Source organism: Coregonus clupeaformis, chromosome 33 (assembly GCF_020615455.1).
Source record: "Coregonus clupeaformis isolate EN_2021a chromosome 33, ASM2061545v1, whole genome shotgun sequence".
Lineage (NCBI taxonomy): Eukaryota > Metazoa > Chordata > Actinopteri > Salmoniformes > Salmonidae > Coregonus > Coregonus clupeaformis.
Window position 1 is genome coordinate 33,219,228 of NC_059224.1, and position 24,951 is coordinate 33,244,178.

At 44.3% G+C, this 24,951-nt stretch overlaps 1 protein-coding gene across 1 annotated transcript in view; it reads left to right on the forward strand.

Moving 5' to 3' along the window:
- Positions 1 to 21,929, forward strand: part of LOC121549305 (gamma-aminobutyric acid receptor subunit rho-1-like) — a 33,882-nt gene extending 11,953 nt beyond the window's left edge. Inside the window, exons 2-10 of the mRNA XM_041861167.1 lie at positions 8,409 to 8,459; positions 10,247 to 10,353; positions 13,793 to 13,860; positions 14,005 to 14,228; positions 20,314 to 20,396; positions 20,532 to 20,672; positions 20,806 to 20,958; positions 21,156 to 21,352; positions 21,547 to 21,929. Of these exons, the coding sequence (XP_041717101.1) occupies positions 8,409 to 8,459; positions 10,247 to 10,353; positions 13,793 to 13,860; positions 14,005 to 14,228; positions 20,314 to 20,396; positions 20,532 to 20,672; positions 20,806 to 20,958; positions 21,156 to 21,352; positions 21,547 to 21,840 (1,318 nt within the window). The 3' untranslated portion in view covers positions 21,841 to 21,929. The remainder of the gene's footprint in view (positions 1 to 8,408; positions 8,460 to 10,246; positions 10,354 to 13,792; positions 13,861 to 14,004; positions 14,229 to 20,313; positions 20,397 to 20,531; positions 20,673 to 20,805; positions 20,959 to 21,155; positions 21,353 to 21,546) is intronic.
- Positions 21,930 to 24,951: the final 3,022 nt, after the last annotated feature.

A 24,951-nucleotide genomic window follows, 5' to 3' on the forward strand; every position in this document is an offset into this window, starting at 1 on the left:
GTCGTTCTGACTATCGTGGACAGATTCAGCAAGTTCGCCCACTTTGTGCCAATTGCCAAGCTTCCCTCTGCCTCGGAGACGTCCGAGATCCTGGTTAGGGAGGTTTTCAGGGTCCACGGTTTGCCCAGTGATATCGTTTCCGACCGTGGCCCTCAGTTTACCTCTGCTGTCTGGAAGTCCTTCTGTTTGGCCATTGGAGCTACGGTCAGTCTCACATCTGGTTTTCACCCCCAATCCAATGGTCAGGCGGAGAGAGCCAACCAGAAGATGGAATCAACGCTACGCTGTCTGGTCTCTTCCAACCCCACCTCCTGGGCCTCTCAGTTGCCTTGGGTTGAGTATGCCCACAATACTCTTCCTACATCTGCCACTGGGATGTCTCCCTTCCAGTGCCTGTATGGCTATCAACCTCCCCTGTTTCCTTCTCAGGAGAAGGAGCTCTCAGTGCCTTCTGTGCAGGCCCATATTCGGCGTTGCCACCGGACCTGGCATCGGGCCAGAAAGGCACTCCTTAGAGTTTCGGACCGGTATCAGCTCCAGGCGAATCGTCGCCGGATTCCCGCTCCCACCTATACCATCGGAGATAGGGTTTGGTTGGCCACACGGGATCTTCCGTTACGGACTGAGTCTAGGAAGTTGTTGCCGAAGTTCATTGGTCCGTTTGTGGTGGAGAAGGTGATCAATCCAGTGGCAGTTCGACTCAAACTACCGAGGACGCTCAGAGTCCATCCCACCTTTCATGTCTCCTGCCTCAAGCCTGTCTTCCTCAGTCCTCTGTTGCCTCCTCCGCCTCCTCCTCCTCCTCCTCGGATGATCGGAGGTGGTCCTGCCTACACGGTGCGTCGCATCATGGATTCCAGACGGCGGGGCCGGGGTTTCCAGTATCTCGTGGACTGGGAGGGGTATGGCCCTGAAGAGAGGAGTTGGATTCCGCGGCGACAGGTCCTAGACGCAGACCTCATCAGTGACTTCTACCGCCTCCATCCTGGCGCTCCGGGAAGTCCGCCCGGTGGCGTTCGTCGGAGGGGGGGTACTGTGACGATCCCGGCTGTCTGAGTCGGGTTCTGTCTGGTGACTAGTGTTCCTGCTCGTATTCTCCAGTTTCCCGAGGGTTCGGGAACGCTCCGGGGAGCGCTCTGGTTTTCCGCACCTGCATCCCATCAGCAATCTGCACACCTGGTCCTGATCATCACCCTTCTTAGGCTCTGGCCCAACATCCAGTTCCTGCCGGATCGTTAGCCATGAACAGTATGTTTGTCAGCGTATCAGCCTTTGAGTTCTAGCGTTAGTTTTTGTTGTTTTGCACCTTGTTGATTTGCTGTGTACTCACCTCCGTTTTGTTCTGTCTGCAGTCTCTCACCCGGAACCTTCACCCAACCTCTGCCTGATGGTCGGCGGCTGCCGAGCCAGTACCGGACCAACCACTGCACCCTCAACAACCCATCCACGCCACCCGCTCTGTTCCCTGGATTATTCAGCTTCACTCGGACTCTATAAATAAACCCTCACCTTTGTCTCACGTACCGTGTCCTGGTCTGCTTCTGGGTTCTGGCTTAGTTAACCGTGACATTAAAATAGGCTACATGTCCCAAATTATTGCACAACTTGTAATACGTTATTATACTATTGCTATCGATCCTCAGGAACAACCACACGAACGTGACAGTGGAAAGAAAGGTAAACTAACGATGTAATGGAATAATGCAAAATGTAAGGGAACTAACACTAAAGTGACAGTTATAAATGTATGTGGGTACACTCTTAGAAAAAAGGTGCTATCTAGAACCTAAAAGGGTTCTTCAGCTGTCCCCATAGTAGAACCCTTTGTAAACCCCTTTTTGGTTCCAGGTAGAATTATTTTGGTTCCAGAGGGTTCTACATGAACCCAAAATAGTTCTACCTGGAACAAAAAAAGGTTCTACATGGAACCAACATGGGGTTTCCTATGGGGACAACCGAAGAACCCTTTTGGAACTTTTGGAACTTTTTTCTAAGAGTGTATAACTGACGGTGGCTACTAATAGTGGCTAATATTTAAAACAGTATATATATTATTTTTTTTTAACTGTGAAAAGTATGGCCATATAATTTATAAATCAACTCAGTAGATTTGGCACTATACTGTCATTTGCACATGGCTATACAGAAGCCTATAGCTTGGATCTCCAAATTTCATCCCTACACGTTATAAGGTCAGCATTTTATAAACGTCACTGTGGAAAAGTTGATATGTTGATAGGCTTCAGTTGGCTGCCATACAACCTGGACCTGGGTAGACGTAACATAGTAAACGAAAATCCGGGACACTAAAATTAGTATGATATGTTATGTTTGGTCGGCCTATTGTATGTATTAATTCGTGGATGTCCTGCATTCGTTTTGTATGATATGTTACGAATTACAATTTGTATGATATGTTACGAATTACAATTCGTATGATATGTTACGGAGTGCAATTCGTACAATATATTACGGATTTGCAATACATATGATATGTTACAAATTCCAATTTGTTGTGGTTAACGTTAGCTAGGTAGCTAGGTGGCTAGGTGGCTAACGTTAGCTATGCTAGAGGTTAGGGTTAGGGGTTAAGGTTAAGTTTAGGGTTAGGAGTTAGGATAAAGCGTTAAGGTTAGAGTTAGGGTAAGGGTTAGCTAACATGCTAAATAGTTGCAAAGTAGCTAAAAAGTAGAAAGTCTTGCAAAGTTATCCTTGATGAAATTCGAACACCTATGCTAGACGTTCGCGTTAAATGCCCACCCACCCTTCTTTCATTTTTGCCTTAAGTAACCTTCTTTCTGTCTTATGTAGTCATACCAAACGTAACATATCATACTAATTTAAGTGTCCGGGATTCAGAATGGAGATCAATAAAAGAAAGTAATCAAAACATATGCATATCTCAGTTTCAGAACCCATGAGTAGATTTAAAAACACTGATATTTCACAACATGTAGGTTTAGGGAAGTTTTCATGATCCCTTGGCAATCATGGAAAAATAGGTTGGAGAGCCTTTACGCACGAAAGAAAAGGAAAAAGGTAGTTTGATTCATTCAGAAAATTGCTACATTCAGTTCTTCAAACCATGATAACGTTGGAAGATTAGTGTACATAGAATTATAATAGGGAGAATAGTGTACAATACCCTGGTCTATTGCCCACACTCACCATGGAACTGTGTGATGACACAGTCAAGTATTGCGCCATGCATCAGGTTCAAACTGCTTGGTGTGCGCTCCGCTCCATAATTATTTAATTATTATTATTATTTTTACAACATTAAATATGGTCAACTGTTAGTGATCCTCAGCAACAATCACCGTGACAGCATTTACAGAGGAATCAAATGAAGGTAACAAAACAATGTAATTAAATGGAATGATACGAAATGTAGACTATACCAACTGAAGGGATATTGAAAGTGGCTCATATTTAACATGATAGAAATAGGAAATAGGTATATAATTAAAACATTGGAGAGTGCCCAAAGGTTAAATTTGGCGCGATTGTCATTGCGCAATGCTTTGCATCATCATCACATGTTCACATTTACCCATTTGGCTTGCGTCTCCAAGTTTCATCCCTTCAAGTTAAAAGGCCATACAGTTTAAATTCTGCATAATGGCACATTTCATAAACATCACTGTGGGGATGTTGATATGTTAATATGCTTTAGTTTGCTGCAATATGACTGGTTTCACATTTGTCTCCAGCGAGACAAAGGTAAAATGGATCTAAAACAATTTTCTTTTTTATTTACAATCCCCATATCCAAACAGCTTACTCCTTTACTTAGCTCTTATCAATAGCTCTTATTAATTTGTAAATTACAGTGCATCTATCGGGAAAAATAAAGTAGACTTTCCACTTGGAACCAACCTTATTCATTGTTTCCTCGCTTAATGGTGGTGGAATTATGAGGGAATTAAGTCAAAGTCAGAATGCGCCGTATCTGTAGACACACCTCTGCCACACCTCAATTTCTGTGATCTCCACCACGAACGAATAGCTGGCTGAAACATGTGTTACCTCGTGCCTAAATTCAAGGTCAGAATACGAATAGTGAGAAAAGTGCATAAAAAGGGAATTCAGTTCCATTTAAGCACGCATAAATCAAAAGGGCTTAAGTTAGTGTATAATGATATGAAACTATATTGTTGAAGGGACTAGACAAAGAAGTTTGTCTTAAATTGGATATTCATTGCAAATTGGCAGAGAACAATGGCTAGCTAGTATGCTAACTATTCTAGCTAACTAACTGGCTGAATAAGTTGACGACGGACTCGCTCAAGCTGTCGGGACTAACCCAGAACTTTACACAACGTTAGACACGGACACTAATGATCTGCTTGGCGTGTTGACACACTGGTGGTTTGTTGTGGCCGAGTATTGGTGCTAAACCGTGTTGTTGGAGGCTGGCATGCTAATTGGCTGTGGCGTCATAGGATTCGGTGCCCTGGAAGGTTTTCACGGAAGAATACTGTACCAAGTTAGCTAGCTGAATAAACTAAGTTAGTCTATTCCTAGAAAACATTGAACCGCTGTAGTTTACAACAATTATAGTTTCTGAGGTGGAAGTTGGGAGAGTTATATTTGGGTGTTTCAGTGAAACGTAAGTGAGGGAGGCCCCGCTCTCTCGCTTTCCCAGATGTTTAGTTCATTTCATTCCGATCTCCTTTGCATTATTGTAGCTATTTTCTGTAGCCTGTCAACTATGTGTCTGTCTATCCCTGTTCTCTCCTCTCCGCACAGGCTATACAAACACCTCACACCGCGTGGCCGCTGCCACTCTAACCTGGTGGTCCCTGCACGCACGACCCACGTGGAGTTCCAGGTCTCCGGCAGCCTCTAGAACTGCCGTTCTGCGGCCAACAAGGCAGAGTTCATCTCAGCCTATGCTACCCTCCAGTCCCTCGACTTCTTGGCGCTGACGGAAACATGGATTACCACAGAAAACACTGCTACTCCTACTGCTCTCTCCTCGTCTGACCATGTGTTCTCGCATACCCCGAGAGCATCCGGTCAGCGGGGTGGTGGCACAGGAATCCTCATCTCTCCCAAGTGGACATTCTCTCTTTCTCCCCTGACCCATCTGTCTATCTCCTCATTTGAATTCCATGCTGTCACAGTCACTAGCCCATTCAAGCTTAACATCCTTATCATTCATCGCCCTCCAGGTTCCCTTGGAGAGTTCATCAATGAGCTTGACAAGTTCCTTTCCTGAGGATGGCTCACCCCTCACAGTTCTGGGTGACTTTAACCTCCCTACGTCTACCTTTGACTAATTTCTCTCTGCCTCCTTCTTTCCACTCCTCTCCTCTTTTGACCTCACCCTCTCAACGTCCCCCCCTACTCACAAGGCAGGCAATACGCTTGACCTCATCTTTACTAGATGCTGTTCTTCTACTAATCTCACTGCAACTCCCCTCCAAGTCTCCGACCACTACTTTGTATCCTTTTCTCTCTCGCTCTCCTCCAACACTACTCACTCTGCCCCTACTCAGATGGTAATGCGCCGTCGCAACCTTCGCTCTCTCTCTCCCGCTACTCTCTCCTCTTCCATCCTATCATCTCTTCCCTCTGCTCAATCCTTCTCCCTCCAATCTCCTGATTCTGCCTCCTCAACCCTCCTCTCCTCCCTTTCTGCATCCTTTGACTCTCTATGTCCCCTATCCTCCCGGCCGGCTCGGTCCTCCCCTCCTGCTCCGTGGCTTGACGACTCATTGCGAGCTCACAGAACAGGGCTCCAGCAGCCGAGCGGAAATGGAGGAAAACTAGACTCCCTGCGGACCTGGCATCTTTTCACTCCCTCCTCTCTACATTTTCTTCCTCTGTTTCTGCTGCTAAAGCCACTTTCTACCACTCTAAATTCCAAGCATCTGCCTCTAACCCTAGGAAGCTCTTTGCCACCTTCTCCTCCCTGCTGAATCCTCCTCCCCCTCCCCCCTCTCTGTGGATGACTTCGTCAACCATTTTGAAAAGAAGGTTGACGACATCCGATCCTCGTTTGTTACGTCAAATGACACCGCTGGTCCTGCTCACACTGCCCTACCCTATGCTTTGACTTCTTTCTCCCCTCTCTCTCCAGATGAAATCTTGTGACTTGTGACGGCCGGCCGCCCAACAACCTGCCCTCTTGACCCTATCCCCTCCTCTCTTCTCCAGACCATTTCCGGAGAACTTCTCCCTTACCTCACCTCGCTCATCAACTCATCCTTGACCGCTGGCTATGTCCCTTCCGTCTTCAAGAGAGCAAGAGTTGCACCCCTTCTTAAAAAACCTACACTCGATCCCTCCGATGTCAACAACTACAGACCAGTATCCCTTCTTTCTTTTCTCTCCAAAACTCTTGAGCGTCTTTAGCCAACTCTCTTGCTATCTCTCTCAGAATGACCTTCTTGATCCAAACCAGTCAGGTTTCAAGACTGGTCATTCAACTGAGACTGCTCTTCTCTGTGTCACGGAGGCTCTCCGCACTGCTAAAGCTAACTCTATCTCCTCTGCTCTCGTCCTTCTAGACCTATCTGCTGCCTTTGATACTGTGAACCATCAGATTCTCCTCTCCACCCTCTCCGAGTTGGGTATCTCCGGCGCGGCTCACTCTTGGATTGCGTCCTACCTGACAGGTGCTCCTACCAGGTGGCGTGGCGAGAATCTGTCTCCGCACCACGTGCTCTCACCACTGGTGTCCCCCAGGGCTCAGTTCTAGGCCCTCTCCTATTCTCGCTATACACCAAGTCACTTGGCTCTGTCATATCCTCACATGGCCTCTCCTATCATTGCTACGCAGACGATACACAATTAATCTTCTCCTTTCCCCCTTCTGATAACCAGGTGGCGAATCGCATCTCTGCATGTCTGGCAGACATATCAGTGTGGATGACGGATCACCACCTCAAGCTGAACCTTGGCAAGACGGAAGGAGGGGAAGGACTGCCCGTTCCATGATCTCGCCATCACGGTTGACAACTCTGTTGTGTCCTCCTCCCAGAGTGCAAAGAGCCTTGGCGTGACCCTGGACAACACCCTGTCGTTCTCCGCTAACATCAAGGCGGTGACCCGATCCTGTAGGTTCATGCTCTACAACATTCGCAGAGTACGACCCTGCCTTACACAGGAAGCGGCACAGGTCCTAATCCAGGCACTTTCCAGTCATCTCCCGTCTGGATTACTGCAACTCGCTGTTGACTGGGCTCCCTGCCTGTGCCATTAAACCCCTACAACTCATCCAGAACGCCGCAGCCCGTCTGGTGTTCAACCTTCCCAAGTTCTCTCACGTCACCCCGCTCCTCTGCACACTCCACTGGCTTCCAGTTGAAGCTCGCACATGCTACAAGACCATGGTGCTTGCCTACGGAGCTGTGAGGGGACAGCACCTCCGTACCTTCAGGCTCTGATCAGTCCCTAAACCCAAACGAGGGCATTGCGTTCATCCACCTCTGGCCTGCTGGCTCCCCTACCTCTGCGGAAGCACAGTTCCCGCGCAGCCCAGTCAAAACTGTTCACTGCTCTGGCACCCCAATGGTGGAACAAGCTCCCTCACGACGCCAGGACAGCGGTGTCACTCACCACCTTCTGGAGACACTTGAAACCTCACCTCTTTAAGGAATACCTGGGATAGGACAAATATTGTAAAGTGGTTGTCCCACTGGCTATCATGAGGTGAATGCACCAATTTGTAAGCCACTCTGGATAAGAGCGTCTGCTAAATGACGAAAATGTACAAATGTAAATGTGAATCATAAACGGACCAAAACAGTCAAGCTCTTACCTGACTGATTCTAAAGCAATTCTAAAAATCTTCTGTAAACTGAATTTGCTTACTGTCTTTCTGAAAACAATTATAGAATAAAAAACATGTTATGAAATGTATATGTCATAAGAGAATCGTATCATAATTCCCAGATTAAGATTATTTATAGAGAAAAAGATTACATCAGTGAAAAAGAGATGACAGAATACCCTTTTCCCTTTGAATCCCTTAGGTCAATGCTAAAGTAGTGACTCCTCTAATAGCCTGGTGAATATTCTCCTAAAGAGCTTTTAACCTGCACACTCAAATGTAATGGTGCTGAGTATTCCTAGCAACTGCCTGGACAAAACAAACACTGAGATAGATTTTAAGGTTGTTTTCCAAAAAGCACCCTATTCCCTATATAGTGCACTACTCTTGACCAGGGCCCTATCCTACTGTACTTCCTACTTTCAAGCAATGCTTTAAGCAATGCTCTGGTCAGCAATACTACCAACAAGTGGATGAATGCTGTTGCAAATTGATGGTAGTGTTATTTTTGAAGATGTCTCAATGCACAGGGGACTTGGGAACAACTCTTCTGATGGGCTGTTTGAATGGACTGTCATGTTGATACAGTCTCCTTTAATTCCTGTTTTTCTTGTTTTTCTTATAGATTCAAAAGAGAAGTACCATTGACAGTAGAAAGACATCAAAAGGTTGGCAGGTAAGAATCCTTAATTTAAATACAGTCTCACAGACACAGAGTTTAGTCCAGAGGATCTGACTAAGGGGAACAAAGCAACTATCACCACTGGATTATTTACTTGGTTATTTATACTGAACAAAAATATAAACGCAACATGCAACAATTTCAAAGATTTTACTGAGTTAAAGTTCATATGAGGAAATCAGTCAATTTAAATAAATTCATTAGGCCCTAATCTATGGATTTCACATGACTGGGAATACAGATATGCATCAGTTGGTCACAGATATCTTAAAATAAATGGGCCTCACAATGGGCCTCAGGTACTCGTCAAGAAACTTTTTTTGCTGACGTTTACTGACACCGGTCATATTTAGCGGGTGTTGCCCATTTGTAAATTCATCATTTATTCTGCGATCTGGCACACTCAGACCAAAGTGCTCTGAAATCGGAGTAGATACCCAGAGTAAATTTACCAACGTAAGAAATATGCTAACTGGATAACGGTTGTTCAAGTTCAGCATAGCTAGCTAGCCAGCAAAGCAATTCACATTTCTTGCTAGCTAGCCAAATGACACCTGCATCTCTAGCTGTAGCCACCGAAAAGCGATATGAGAGGAAAAAGTTGGTCACTCACCCACTCCTCCAATGACATGATATCCTCCCTGGATAACAGTGGTTCAAGTTCGTAAACTTGAACGACTGTTATCCAGTTAGCTAACGTTAGGCTCCAGTGTTTAGCTTACTAAATAAGTAGCTACATAAATAGATACGCTAGCCTATTAGCCTCGTTATGACTGACTTGTGATCATTGCCTTTGCTAGTTTGATTGTATTGGCATTCCCAGCCCAGTTACATTAGTCAGTTTTTGTCCAAAATATTGAGTCATTGAAACTGAAACAGTGCATCCCGAATGGGTGAAGGCAGCAAACAATGTACATTTACATTTACATTTTAGTACTAGGCCAGCTGTGATTTACAATCTGATAGTAATATTTTTTGGACTACCAAGAAATGTATTGGTGAATTATATTAACCATGCATTGAACTGCATCCATCTATTCTGCCAACAATACCTTACTGTACGTCATGGAATTTGGAGTCAAATGTAACCTATTTTTAAAAACCTCTTATGCAGTTGATTTTGTAGCATAAACTAGGAATTTGATATTTTTTACTGACATTATGATTGTCTGTTTGTTTCATTTCTGCAAAGTAGTTAAAACGCTGTCAGTTCCACTTGAAATTATACTCAGAGTATAAAACTGTCGGCTTTGAAGCATTTTACCAAGCCCCTGTACAATCTAGCCTTATCCTTATCCTTAGCACTGGCAGGGTTAGGGTAAGTTCATATGCCCTGTGACGCATAGTTCCAACTTGATATGAAAAAGACTACCATACATAATTAATCCTCATGAATGTGAGCAGAATTCTATGGACATTCTGATAAGCTTATATCTGGTAAGCCCCTTTGCCTTTTGATTATTATTATTATTATTATTATTATTATTATTGTTGTTGTTATAGGACAAATACATGTTGTATGTAGGGTCACATTCGATAGGATGGGTGGTCTCCATATAGCCTGAGTGCTAGTCTGTTTGTGCTATCATGACAACTCCTTGTCACTCATTGTCATACCAAACATGTTTGGTTTGACAATGACAGCAGTGGAGTTGGCAAGAGCACAAACAGATCTAGGACAGGCTAGTCTTGACAGTATGCTAAAGGTTCAGAGACAATGACAAGAAGTGTAATTTGAAACAGTTTGTTTCATTAGTCATGTTTTTATCCCCTCTTCACAGCCCTATACTGAGAAGAATTCCAGATATCACCAAAAACACCATGAGTAATTCAGAACAGTTCTTAAGCATAAATGATCACGACTTCACAATGAGGCCTGGCTTTGGAGGTGAGGTTTTTTAACAGTGCTTTATTGTGTGCCGTACAAATCTATCATTATCATCATCATCATCATCATCATCATCAACAACATCCTACTGTACAGTTCACCGATATTTTCTGACACATACTTTCAATTCTTACTTAATCATGATTTATCGTAAAGGCATTGTTAAATTATGCATTGATGTCGATGACATATTTTCTGAAAAGTTATAGCTGTTTTACTCAAGTGAAGATATGGCCCTTTATCAGTTCTCATAAACGGATATTGGAAGTGGATGTACACGATGTCTCGTGCTTCAGTGTGCCTTGAATTGATGACATAACCAACTGGGATTATGTCTGCTGTGGGACATTGTGATTAATTACACAGTAGCAGCACCAGTCTGGAGCTCAGGGTTTCAATAACCCTTCTGTGACTTCCCTAATCTGAAGACTTCTTGGGACCCAAATACAGCTACTGCTTACTGATGGATCAATCCCAAAACACCAGTAAAATGAGATGAATTGGGTTGCAATTTAAGTCCCAAAATGATTACGATTCCAGAAGAATCTATACAGACAGTGAATCGTAACAGACGTAAACATACAAAATGCAGAGTAATAATTCCGCTGTGGCATTTAAAGCCAATGAATAGTTGATGTGTGATTGTTCCATATGATATTAAGTATTTTACAGCATTCTGACTCAACCATGTATTAACAATATAGATGCAATACAGTTGAAGTCGGAAGTTTACATACACCTTAGCCAAATACATTTAAACTCAGTTTTTCACAATTCCTGACATTTAATCCTAGTAAAAACTCCCTGTCTTAGGTCAGTTAGGATCACCACTTTATTTTAAGAATGTGAAATGCCAGAATAATAGTAGAGAGAATGATTTATTTCAGCTTTTATTTCTTTCATCACATTCCCAGTGGGTCAGAAGTTTACATACACTCAATTAGTATTTGGTAGCATTGTCTTTAAATTGTTTAACTTGGGTCAAACATTTCGGGTAGCCTTCCACAATAAGTTGGGTGAATTTTGGCCCATTCCTCCTGACAGAGCTGGTGTAACTGAGTCAGGTTTGTAGGCCTCCTTGCTCGCACACGCTTTTTCAGTTCTGCCCACAAAGTTTCTATAGGATTGAGGTCAGGGCTTTGTGATGGCCACTCCAATACCTTGACTTTGTTGTCCGTAAGCCATTTTGCCACAACTTTGGAAGTATGCTTGGGGTCATTGTCCATTTGGAAGACCCATTTGAGACCAAGCTTCAACTTCCTGACTGATGTCTTGAGATGTTGCTTCAACATATCCACATAATTTTCCTTCCTCATGATGCCATCTATTTTGTGAAGTGCACCAGTCCCTCCTGCAGCAAAGCACCCCCACAGCATGATGCTGCCACCCCTGTGCTTCACTGTTGGGATGGTGTTCTTCGGCTTGCAAGCCACCCCCTTTTTCCTCCAAACATAACGATGGTCATTATGGCCAAACAGTTCTATTTTTGTTTCATCAGACCAAAAAGTACGATATTTGTCCCCATGTGCAGTTGCAAACCGTAGTCTGGCTTTTTTGTGGTCCTCTGTAGCTCAATTGGTAGAGCATGGCGCTTTTGTAATGCAAGGGTAATGGGTTCGATCCCCGGGACCACCCATACGTAAAAATGTATGCACGCATGACTGTAAGTCGCTTTGGATAAAAGTGTCTGCTAAATGGCATATTATTTATTTATTATTTTATGGCGGTTTTGGAGCAGTGGCTTCTTCCTTGCTGAGCGGCCTTTCAGGTTATGTCGATATAGGACTTGTTTTACTGTGGATATAGATACTTTTGTATCTGTTTCCTCCAGCATCTTCACAGGGTCCTTTGCTGTTGTTCTGGGATTGATATGCACTTTTCGCACCAAAGTACGTTCATCTCTAGGAGACAGAACAGTCTCCTTCCTGAGCGGTATGACGGCTGCGTGGTCCCATGGTGTTTATACTTGCGTACTATTGTTTGCACAGATGAACGTGGTACCTTCAGGCGTTTGGAAATTGCTCCCAAGGATGAACCAGACTTGTGGAGGTCTACCATTTTTTTTTCTGAGGTCTTGGCTGATTTCTTTTGATTTTCCCATGATGTCAAGGAAAGAGGCAATGAGTTTGAAGGTAGGCCTTGAAATACATCCACAGGTACACCTCCAATTGACTCAAATTATGTCAATTAGCAATTATCAGAAGCTTCTAAAGCCATGACATAATTTTCTGGAATTTTCCAAGCTGTTTAAAGGCACAGTCAACTTAGTGTATTTAAACTTCTGACCCACTGGAATTGTGATACAGTGAATTATAAGTGAAATAATCTGTCTGTAAACAATTGTTGGAAAAATGACTTGTGTCATACACAAAGTAGATTTGCCAAAACTATAGTTTGTTAACAAGACATTTGTGGAGTGGTTGAAAAACAAGTTTTAATGATTCCAATCTAAGTACATGTAAACTTCCGACTTCAACTGTATATACTGTTTGTAGAGATATGAATAATACGTTGTATTGCTAGCTCATCGGATACACAAACAAAATTAGTGGTCCCTTTTGGATACGCTTAAGGGAAATGAAGACAGTTGCTTCTTTCAGCTGTCTGCAATATGACATTTCAACCCAGGGCAGCAGATTATAAAATGCACACACTAAATATTCTGAAGAGCATTCCGCTATTTTTTTATTTTATTTTTGGAACACTGTAGCCTAATTGTGTTTTTTGCAGGGCTCTGGATGAAAGGGACTAGAGGAGAAAAAGCTAATTGTTTTTAATAGAATTGTCTAGAGAAAAATTACCCTTAAATACAGCTTCATAGTCCAGACAGTTTAGTATTACACCAATTTGGAGGTATAATCTTAGATAGCCATTGACCTTTTGTTTTTGTCTGTATTTAATTAAGTACTGTCAAGATTACCCCTACTCCAATAATTAACTATATAAGTTATTTAAGGAAACAAGCTACATAAGAGTTATCATATCTGATTGGTTTTGTTTTAGTGCTGTCAAACAATATATATTTCTTATCAAGTTTGTCGCAGGATTTGCTGTGATTAATCGCGACTTCTGTGATTAATTGTGATTTCAGAATTTGCTCAAATTGAACTGTAATTTAGGATTTTTTATAAACGAAAAACATAATAAGAATATTGACGTCTTGATTTTTTCCAAAGTAACGGTAAGCAAAATCCGGTTTCTTTAACCTCAATCTCAACTTGTTTTGACATCGCGTTGTTGTTTTTAGCTGTATAGATTTATGCATTTTGGATGGTTTCAGTTTATTTTGAACACTGTTTTTTAAATGAGTGCACTAATATAATTTTTTTTTTACCTTGAGTTAACTGATTAACTGTGACCTCCCTATGGAATTTGTTTACTTATGTATTATATGTTTTCCTTTGAATTAAGTTAAGATTTGAGTTGTGTATCTTTGCAGGACCTGCTGTTCCAGTTGGAGTTGATGTTCAGGTAGAAAGTCTGGACACGATCTCAGAAGTTGACATGGTAAGTCTTTCAATACTTTCTGTGAGCTGTGATCTAAACCAAAATAAAGCATCCCATGATTATATGATTTGGAAAGAAGATGGCAAGACATGAATATGTGATGGCTCTGTTGAAATACTAGCATTGCCATGCTTTGTGTTTCAGGACTTCACCATGACCATGTATATTAGGCACTACTGGAAAGACGAGCGCCTCTCTTTCCACAGCACAACCAATAAGAGCATGACCTATGACGGGCGCCTGGTCAAGAAGATCTGGGTGCCAGACATGTTCTTTGTCCACTCCAAGAAGTCTTTCACACACGACACCACCAAAGATAATGTCATGCTGAGAGTCTACCCTGATGGCAAGGTGCTCTACAGCCAAAGGTAATTCACCTGGTCAGAGTCGAACATTAGTTTTGTTCTTTGCTCCATGGTTGACCACTGGCGCTCAGTTTAAAGCATACTGGTGTAATGGAAGAGGTTTAGTGAAACACACTTCCGTGATGATGAGTAACCTTGCCTGAGACTGGAAGACTCACTTGCCTTAATAATAATGGATTGGATTTATATAGCACCTTTCTACCTACAGAGGTACTCAAAGCGCTTTAGATAGTAAGAGAGAAATTCACCTCATCTAGCCTTTTGGGGGCCCTAAGCAAGATTTGGTTGGGGGACCCCCCACCTACATTTTACCCCCCTTGGCATTTTTCCTATTTTGTTGCCTTACAACCTGGAATTAAAATTGATTTTTTGGGGGTTTGAATCATTTAATTTACACAACATGCCTACCACTTTGAAGATGCAAAATACTTTTTCTTGTGAAACAAACAAGAAATAAGACAAAAAAACAGAAAGCTTGAGCGTGCCTAACTATTCACCCACCCCAAAGTCAATACTTTGTAAAGCCACCTTTTGCAGCAATTACAGCTGCAAGTCTCTTGGGGTATGTATCTATAAGCTTGGCACATCTAGCCACTGGGATCTTTGCCCATTCTTCAAGGCAAAACTGCTCCAGCTCCTTCAAGTTGGATGGGTTCCGCTGGTGTACATTCAATCTTTAAGTCATACCACAGATTCTCAATTGGAAGACTGAAACAGGTTTCCCTCAAGAATATGGAGTTTTGCAGCTCCTTCAGGGTTATCTTTGGTCTCTTTGTTGCCTCTCTGATTAATGCCCTCCTTGCCTGGACTTTGAGTTTTGGTGGGCGGCCCTCTCTTGGCAGGTTTGTTGTGGTGCCATATTCTTTCAATTTTTTTATAATGGATTTAAAGGTACTCCGTGGGATGTTCAAAGTTTCAGATTTGTTTTTATAACCCAACCCTGATCTGTACTTCTCCACAACTTTGTCCCTGACCTGTTTGGAGAGCTCCTTGGTCTTCATGGTGCCGCTTGCTTGGTGGTGCCCCTTGCTTAGTGGTGTTGCAGATCCTGCGGCCTTTCAGAACAGGTGTATATATACCGAGATCATGTGACAGATCATGTGACACAGAACGCACACAGGTGGACTTTATTTAACTAATTATGTGACTTCTGAAGGTAATTGGTTGCAACAGATCTTATTTAGGGGCTTCATAGCAAAGGGGGTAAATACATACGCACGCACCACTTTTCTGTTATTTATTTTTTAGAATTTTTGGAAACAAGTTAATTTTTTCATTTCACTTCATCAATTTGGACTATTTTGTGTATGTTCATTACATGAAATCCAAATAAAAATCCATTTAAATTACAGGTTGTAATGCAACAAAATAGGAAAAATGGCAAGGGGGATGAATACTTTTGCAAGGCACTGTACAGGAGCAATTAGGGTTAAGTGTCTCAATCAAGGGCACATAGACAGGTTATTCACCTAGTGGGCCCAGGGATTCAAAGCAGCAACATTTCAGTTACTGGCCTTAACCGCTAGGCTACCTGCCGCACATAGGGCTCTGGTCAAATGTAGTGCACTTAATAGTTTGCCACCTCGCAGAAAAACATTTTAGTGGGCCCCCTCTTGACAGTGAAGATAAATACTTAAAATTTAAAGTTAATTTCCTGCAATTCTATACATTTTGCCATTGGGCATAGAGAGAATTCTACAGTTTTATTGCTAATTTCCTGCAATTTTCCTGCAATTTCCTGTAATGACTAATGCCATGTTAATATGATCTGAGTGAGTATGACTAACCAAATCAATGGGGGCTCCCTGGAGGTCAGGGCCCCTGGGCATGTGCCCTGCGTGCCCGGTTGGTATTCAGTCATGATTAAGATAGCTGGCTAGACTAAATACTGATCTAACAATTGTTAGATGACATGGCTAATTGAGTGAATGTCAGTGACAGACATAATAAGAGAAAAACTAATTATGCACACATTTTGAAATTGCACCTGGTGTATTCTACTATTCTTACTCCCAATAGTAAGTTGAGACCCCACTGAGTTCATAAAAAAATAAAATGTTTTTGGTCAGGGCCCCCTAGTGGCCTGGGGGCCCTAAGTGACCATTTATGTCGTTTGTGCCTGGAATCGGCCCAGACCTCATCCAACACCAAGGCTTTAGCTCAGCAGATACCTTTGTGAACTGTAGTGAGTACAGTAGCTAGTTACATAAAATAATTCCAGAAAAAGCCTACAAATGATGGGTGAAATCTACTTTGCTAGGTCTGATGACTATTTGGAATGGAATCAACAGTGTGTGGTGTTGTAAGCGCTAGTCTTTGCCAACTGGCAGTTTACCCTCAAAGTGATTTCATTAAGCAAATCACATAGCTGCCGGCTGAGGCAGGCTAAATTCAAACCTTCCATTCTTTTTTTTTACCCATGAGCAATTTGCAAATGAAAAAGTGCTGTCATGCTGTTATTGTTGGATCAGGGTCCTGGCCAAGTGTGTCTATATATTTATCTTGACCAAATAGAGGTGCACCTTGTATCATGACAACATAATTGAATGGATGTGGTGAGAAACTGTTTGTCAGTAAAGTATAGTCAAGCTGCTGGCAGAAAGTGAGTTTGTAATTTTGGTGAGTAATCAGAATGCTGGAACCAAGTGAGACACTGAATTTGTAATCCACAGTTCGTCCATTTGAGAGTTTTGTCAGCAAGTCAGTATCAAGATGTCTATTTCAGTAGCGCCCTCTGCTGGCAATCAGAACACACTGCCTACAGTCTTCTTGACACCTGTGGATACGAAAAGTCATTACCACTTCCATCACTGGTGGTGTCAGCGATCATGCTCCCAAGACTCTGGTTTTGGGTCTGTGAAGTCTGCCCTGGTAGACACGCAGGCCGTCTGTAATCCCAATCTTGCGGTGGATTATAGGATTTCTCTGTCATTACGGATGTATAGGACGTGGAGGGACAGGGTGGTGTGTGTTCTACTTTAGATACCATGCAGGCTCATCAGTAGGGTTAATCTCTCCGGGGGTTGGACTAGAGATTTGACAGATTGGGAGGGGGATTAACTACCTGTGTACTATACGTGGACCTCCCTCCCAGAGGATCCTGTGTAGCGGTGGGTCTCTTCTATACTGAGCTGGATTATCTCTTCTATTTTCATGTATTCATCCCTGCCCTGGGGGCTCCAAATCTCCTCAAACAACTGACTCTGTGTATACTGTATGTGTCTGAAATATGATATACAACAACACATTCACCCATACCCCCCAGCCGTAACCTATTTCTCATTGCATTATTGTATTATACTACACGGCTCAGTGTATTTCTTGACCTATAGGACAGTCCCTCCAGGATTCTGCGATCTTATCATTATAAAACATTTTTTTGCAACAATTCCGCATATTATGTGAGGGCTTGCTAATTTGACCAATCACTGCACTATTTCCGCATAAAACAGTCAAATCATCGCAATATAATCGCATAAAACTAAACCATCACTGCAGTACAAAAAGAGGGCTCACAATTTCAACCAATCACCACACATTTACCCCATAATATGGTTCAATCAAGCCACACGTCAACAAACTTTTTCCCTTGTGTCACGCCCTGGCTCTGGGGACTCTTAAATGTTGAGCCAGGGTGTGGAGTTTCTATGTTGTATTTTCTATGTTGTGTTTTCTAGATCGTGTGGATCTATGTTGGCCAGGGTGGTTCCCAATCAGAGGCAGCTGTAACTCGTTGTCTCTGATTGGGGACCATACTTAGGCAGCCTGTTTGGCACTAGTCGGTGTGGGATCTTGTTCCGTAAAGGTTTGTTTTGTGTAACCTAGGACTTCACGTATCGTTTGTTTGTTGTTTTGTCGTGAGTTAAGTACTAAATAAAATGTACGCTTATCACGCTGCGCCTTGGTTCCAAAAATCTTTAAACGATCGTGACAGAAGATCCCACCAAAAGAGGACCAAGCAGCGTGTCCAGGAACAGACAGCCTGGACCTGGGAGGAGATCCTGGACGGGAAGGGATCCTGGACTTGGGAGGAGATTCAGGCCGGAATGGATCGTCGTCCTTGGGAGGAGACTGTGGTGGCGCGCTATAGAGAGGAGCAGCGGCAACGCAGAGGGTACCGGCCGAGGAGGAAGCCCGAGAGACAGCCCCAAGATAATTTTTTGGGGGGGCTAAAAGGGTGGTTGGTGGAGCCTAGGGTTAGAGCAGAGCCAACTCCCCGTACTCAGGCTAGGAAGCGTGTGACTGGGCAGGCTCCGTGTTATGCGGAGCCACGTACTGTGCCGCGAGTGTTCCGGCACAGCCCTGTACGTCCTGTGCTAGCACCACGCACGTGTCGTGCAAAGATGGGCATTCAGCCAGGACGGGGTGTGCCGGCTCAATGCTCGTGGTCTCCAGTACGCCTCCTCGGTCCCGTATATCCTGCGCCAGTGCCACGTGCTGTAGCGCCAGTACGAGTGCACAGCCCCGTACGTCCTGTGCTGATGCCTCACACGTATTGTGTGGAAGTAGGCATTCAGCCAGGACGGGTTGTGTCAGCTCTCCGCTCCAGACCTCCAGTCCGCCTTCACAGTCCGGCACGGCCCGTTCCGGCCTCCCCGCACCAAGCCAGTGGTGCGTGTTCCCAGTCCAGCCCGGCCTGTTCCTGCTCCCCGCAACAAGCCAGTGGTGCGTGTTCCCAGTCCGGTCCGGCCTGTTCTTGTCCCTCGCGCCAAGCCAGTGGTGCGCGTCGCCAGCCCGGTCCGGCCTGTTCCTGCACCTCGCACCAAGCCAGTGGTGTGCGTCGCCAGCCCGGTCCGGCCCGTTCCTGCTCCCCGCACCAAGCCAGTGGTGCGCGTCGTCAGCCCGGTCCGGCCCGTTCCTACTCCCCGCACCAAGCCAGTGGTGCGCGTCGTCAGCCCGGTGCGGCCCGTTCCTGCTCCCCGCACCAAGCTAGTGGTGCGCGTCGTCAGCCCGGTCCGGCCCGTTCCTGCTCCCCGCACCAAGCCAGTGGTGCGCGTCGTCAGCCCGGTCCGGCCCGTTCCTGCTCCCCGCACCAAGCCAGTGGTGCGCGTCGTCAGCCCGGTCCGGCCCGTTCCTGCTCCCCGCACCAAGCCAGTGGTGCGTGTGTCCAGTCCGGCACGGCCCGTGCCTGTTCCACCGGTGCCTGGTCCGGCACCGGTCAGCTGCTCCACTCCGGAGCCAGAGCAATCCGCTCCACCAGGGTCCAGTCCAACTCCAGTCAGCGGATCCACTCCGGAGCCAGAGCAATCCGCTCCACCGGTGCCCAGTCCAGCTCCAGTCCAGAGCCTGTACAGATCGATCCACCGTCGTCGGGTCCAGCTCCAGTCAGCGGTGCCAGACCAGACCAGGGGCGCAACGGGGAGGTGGAGAGAAAGTGGTGGTCACGCCCGGAGTCGGATCCGCCTCCGAGGCGGAATGCCCACCCGGCCCCTACCCTGTTGTGTTTGTGTGGCGCGGTCGCAGTCCGCGCCTTTGGGGTGGGGTACTGTCACGCCCTGGCTCTGGGGACTCTTAAATGTTGAGCCAGGGTGTGGAGTTTCTATGTTGTGTTTTCTAGATCGTGTGGATCTATGTTGGCCAGGGTGGTTCCCAATCAGAGGCAGCTGTAACTCGTTGTCTCTGATTGGGGACCATACTTAGGCAGCCTGTTTGGCACTAGTCGGTGTGGGATCTTGTTCCGTAAAGGTTTGTTTTGTGTAACCTAGGACTTCACGTATCGTTGTTTTGTCGTGAGTTAAGTACTAAATAAAATGTACGCTTATCACGCTGCGCCTTGGTTCCACAAATCTTTAAACGATCGTGACACCTTGTCAGCGCATTCATGACAAATTGGACAAAATCATTGCATTTTGCCATGCAAAATGTCAGAACTGCCGCAGCAAAATCAAGCACAAATAAACCCTGTGAAAACCTGGAGAACTACTCATTTTAGCCTGAGTGCCAGTGTGTTTGTGCTACAATGTCAACTCCTTGTCACTCATTGTCATGCCAAACATTGGCTTGACAATGACAGCAATGACGCTGGCAAAAGCACAAACAGATCTGGGACCAGGCAATACTGAGATGTCTGTGTTGTGTTCTCATGCAGGGTGACAGTGACATCAATGTGCAGCATGGACCTGAGTCGCTTCCCTCTGGACACACAGACCTGCTCCCTGGAGATTGAGAGCTGTGAGTCTGCTCAGATTATGTCACTTCCCTTTTGACTCCCTCTCTGCTGTCATATTCAAATCATAATATAATGTACCTGTTCATAGACTCTGTTTCAAGTGGTGAACACTGAACAGCATGCCCCTTTCTTTTCAGATGCGTACACGGATGACGACCTGATGCTCTACTGGAAGAAAGGGAACAATTCCCTGAGCACTGACGAAAATATCTCCCTCTCCCAGTTCCTCATCCAGGAGTTCCAAACCACCACAAAACTAGCCTTCTACAGCAGCACAGGTACAGCACTGAAGGATGACACAACACATGCTGTTCACTGTGATTTATCAAGGTTGGGTTTCTGTTATGCTAATGAAATGCATGCACTGCAATGGATATAACATATGTCATAATCTTATCCTCTTCCCTCCAGGCTGGTACAACCGTCTGTACATCACCTTCACCCTGCGACGCCACATCTTCTTCTTCCTGCTCCAGACCTACTTCCCTGCCACTCTGATGGTCATGTTGTCCTGGGTTTCCTTCTGGATCGACCGCCGGGCCGTACCGGCCAGGGTTCCTCTGGGTGAGTTAGCCCCTAGTAGTCCAAGATTTTAGTCAACGCTTGTTCGAAGCTTATTATGATTCTGTCTTCTACTGTATTCATGTTTCATTATTACAAAGCCTAAACACCGCTGATATTCTGCCTTCAGTAGCCTATCCTGCTGTGTCCCTAAGTTTTAATCTTTCTGATCAGACATTGTGTGTTGAACTGTGCTCCAGGTATCACCACAGTGCTCACCATGTCCACCATCATCACTGGAGTCAACGCCTCCATGCCCAGGGTTTCCTACATCAAAGCTGTGGATATTTACCTCTGGGTCAGTTTTGTGTTTGTTTTCCTATCGGTGATAGAGTACGCTGCAGTGAACTACTTGTCTACGGTGCAAGAACGGAAGGAAAAAAAGCTAAGAGAAAGGGTAAGTGCCATTATAATAATCCATGGATCCAAAGTGTCAGTTTCTCAGCCTGTAAAATATGCTCTGGGAAGAGTTTACCATTCAAAATTCCTCTGGAAAAAGTGTAGGCTAGATCTATACATTATGTGCTTGTCAGATGGAAAATGTGGGTACTGTAGCTCTGTATCTAACCCAATCTCTGTGTCTGTCTACAGCTGCCCTGCACCTGTGGTATGACCCACCCGGGCATGATGGGTAGCTACAGCGAGGAGGACGTCAACAACACGGGGAACTACGGCTGTATGCTTGAGGAGAACGGCGCCATGAAGCAGCAGAGGATGATGGTCCATCTGGACATTGAGGAGAACGACCAAATCACAGGACACGTGGGCTCCAGTGCCTACAGCAGCATGTGGGTCGACACCCACGCCATAGACAAGTACTCCCGGGTCATCTTTCCTGGGTCTTATACTCTGTTTAATATAATCTACTGGTCCTGCTACCTCTAAAGATGCACAGAATGGAATGGAGGTAGTTTTCCAGATATAGAACTTTCAAAATACAGAATGGGTCACAGTATGTTGCAAAATGCATCATACTGTGACACTTTCTGTATTTTGAAAGTTCTATATCTTGAAAATGTGATTGCTGACATGCAAAACATTTTGGGACTGTATCAACAGTGGACTAATACAAATACCAAAATATAGTTTGAGTGGTATTTTCCTTTAAGTTAGGAAACAAAGCTATACCAAATAATTTCTGTAACAATAAGTACATTATTGTGCAGTTTAAATGAGAGTAGCATCCAGAATTGCATGTCTTGGCAACTTTGTAAAATGTAATGCAATGTCTATGAAAACAGTGTCCAAATGGTTATTTCAAACCGTGCTATACAATTTCAGGGTATCATTTTGGTTTCAACTGGACCATTACACCTATTTTAATTGTGTTCCCCCTTTTCTGGATATGCTTGAATATGTATTGAATAACAGTACTTGTATAGTGTTTTAGCATGAATCTGTTAACTGATTATTTTTTTATATATTCCATGCATTTCTTTCAGTTTCTGCTCATCCTTCTCATTGATTTTAGTGTTTGATTCAACATGTGGGACAGGTAAATGGGCTATTGAAATTATGATTTTGTCATTGATTAAAATGTTTTCTTCTAATGGCTGTTTGTGAATTCTGTACATTATTATTACATATACAGTTGAAGTCGGAAGTTTACATACACTTAGGTTGGATTCATTAAAACTCTATTTTCAACCACTCCACAAATTTCTTTTTAATAAACTATAGATTTGGCAAGTCGGTTAGGACATCTACTTTGTGCATGACACAAGTAATTTTCCCAACAATTGTTTACAGACAGATTATTTCACTTATAATTCACTGTATCACAATTCCAGTGGGTCAGAAGTTTACATACACTAAATTGACTGTGCCTTTTAACAGCTTGGAAAATTCCAGAAAATGATGTCATGGCTTTAGAAGCTTCTGATAGGCTAATTGACATCATTTGAGTCAATTGGAGGTGTACCTGTGGATGTATTTCAAGGCCTACCTTCAAACTCAGTGCCTCTTTGCTTGACATCATGGGAAAATCAAAAGAAATCAGCCAAGACTTCAGAAAAAATATTGTAGACCTCCACAAGTCTGGTTCATCCTTGGGAGCAATTTCCAAATGCCTGAAGATACCACGTTAATCTGTACAAACAATAGTCCACTAGTATAAACACCATGGGACCACGGAGCCGTCATACCGCTCAGGAAGGAGACGCATTCTGTCTCCTAGAGATGAACGTACTTTGGTTCGAAAAGTGCAAATCAATCCCAGAACAACAGCAAAGGACCTTGTGAAGATGCTGGAGGAAACAGGTACAAAGGTATCTATATCCACAGTAAAACGAGTCCTATATCGACATAACCTGAAAGGCCACTCTGCACGGAAGAAGCCACTGCTCCAAAACCGCCATAAAAAAGACAGACTACGGTTTGCAACTGCACATGGGGACAAGATTGTACTTTTTGGAGAAATGTCCTCTGGTCTGATGAAACAAAAATAGAACTGTTTGGTCATAATGACCATCGTTATATTTGGAGGAAAAAGGGGGTTGCTTGCAAGCCGAAGAACACCATCCCAACCGTGAAGCACGGGGGTGGCAGCATCATGCTGTGGGGGTGCTTTGCTGCAGGAGGGACTGGTGCTCTTCACAAAATAGATGGCATCAAGAGGAAGGAAAATGATGTGGATATATTGAAGCAACATCTCAAGACATCAGTCAGGAAGTTAAAGCTTGGTCGCAAATGAGTCTTCCAAATGGACAATGACCCCAAGCATACTTCCAAAGTTGTGGCAAAATGGCTTAAGGACAACAAAGTCACGGTATTGGAGTGGCCATCACAAAGCCCTGACCTCAATCCTATAGAACATTTGTGGGCAGAACAGAAAAAGCGTGTGTGAGCAAGGAGGCCTACAAACCTGACTCAGTTACATCAGCTCTGTCAGGAGGAATGGGCCAAAATTCACCCAATTTATTGTGGGAAGCTTGTGGAAGGCTACCCGAAACGTTTGACCCAAGTTAAACAATTTAAAGGCAATGCTACCAAATACTAATTGAGTGTATGTAAACTTCTGACCCACTGGGAATGTGTTGAAAGAAATAAAAGCTGAAATAAATCATTCTCTCAACTATTATTCTGACATTTCACATTCTTAAAATAAAGTGGTGATCCTAACTGACCTAAGACAGGGAATGTTTACTAGGATTAAATGTCAGGAATTGTGAAAAACTGAGTTTAAATGTATTTGGCTAAGGTGTATGTAAACTTCCGACTTGAACTGTAATTAATAGGCTACACTTTTCTTTAACCACCCAGATATGATGATGACAGCTTAATTCACGTGCAATGAAATCCACTGGACTAACAGATTGAAGAAAACCCCAAATATTATGAGCATCAGTAGACTTTTGTCAGATTTATTAATAAATTCCCTGAATCGAGATATAAAAAGTTAGGGTTACTTGCGTAACCCCGGTTCTATGATAATATGAGTGAGATGTTTTACACTGATTCACGGATCACTGGGCTCGAAGAACCAATCACGCAACATCTGATGGAGACAGACAGGTCAAGTGGCGAATGAGGTGAGCCCCTCTCCCCCTCAGGAAAATAAAAGATTTGGCATGGGCCCTCAGATCCACAAAATGTTCTACAGCTGCACCATTGAGAGCATCTTGACTGGCTGCATCCCCACTTGATATGGCAACTGCACCGCCCTTGACAGCAAAGCGCTACAGAGGGTGGTGCGGACGGCCCAGTACATCTCTGGGGCCGAGTTCCCGGCCATCCAGGACCTCTATATCAGGCGGTGTCAGAGGAAGGCCAGAAAAAAAGCCAAATACTTCAGCCCCCGAAGCCATAGACTGTTCACTCTGCTACCCTCCGTCAAACGGTACCAGAGCTTCGGCTCTTGGCCCAAAAGGCACCGAGACAGCTTCTACCCCCAAGCCATAAGACTGCTAAATAGTTAATTAAATGGTGTCACGGTTTCGGCCGAGGCTGCCTCTCTTCCTTGCTCGGGCAGGCTTCGGCGGTCGTCGTCTCCGGAGT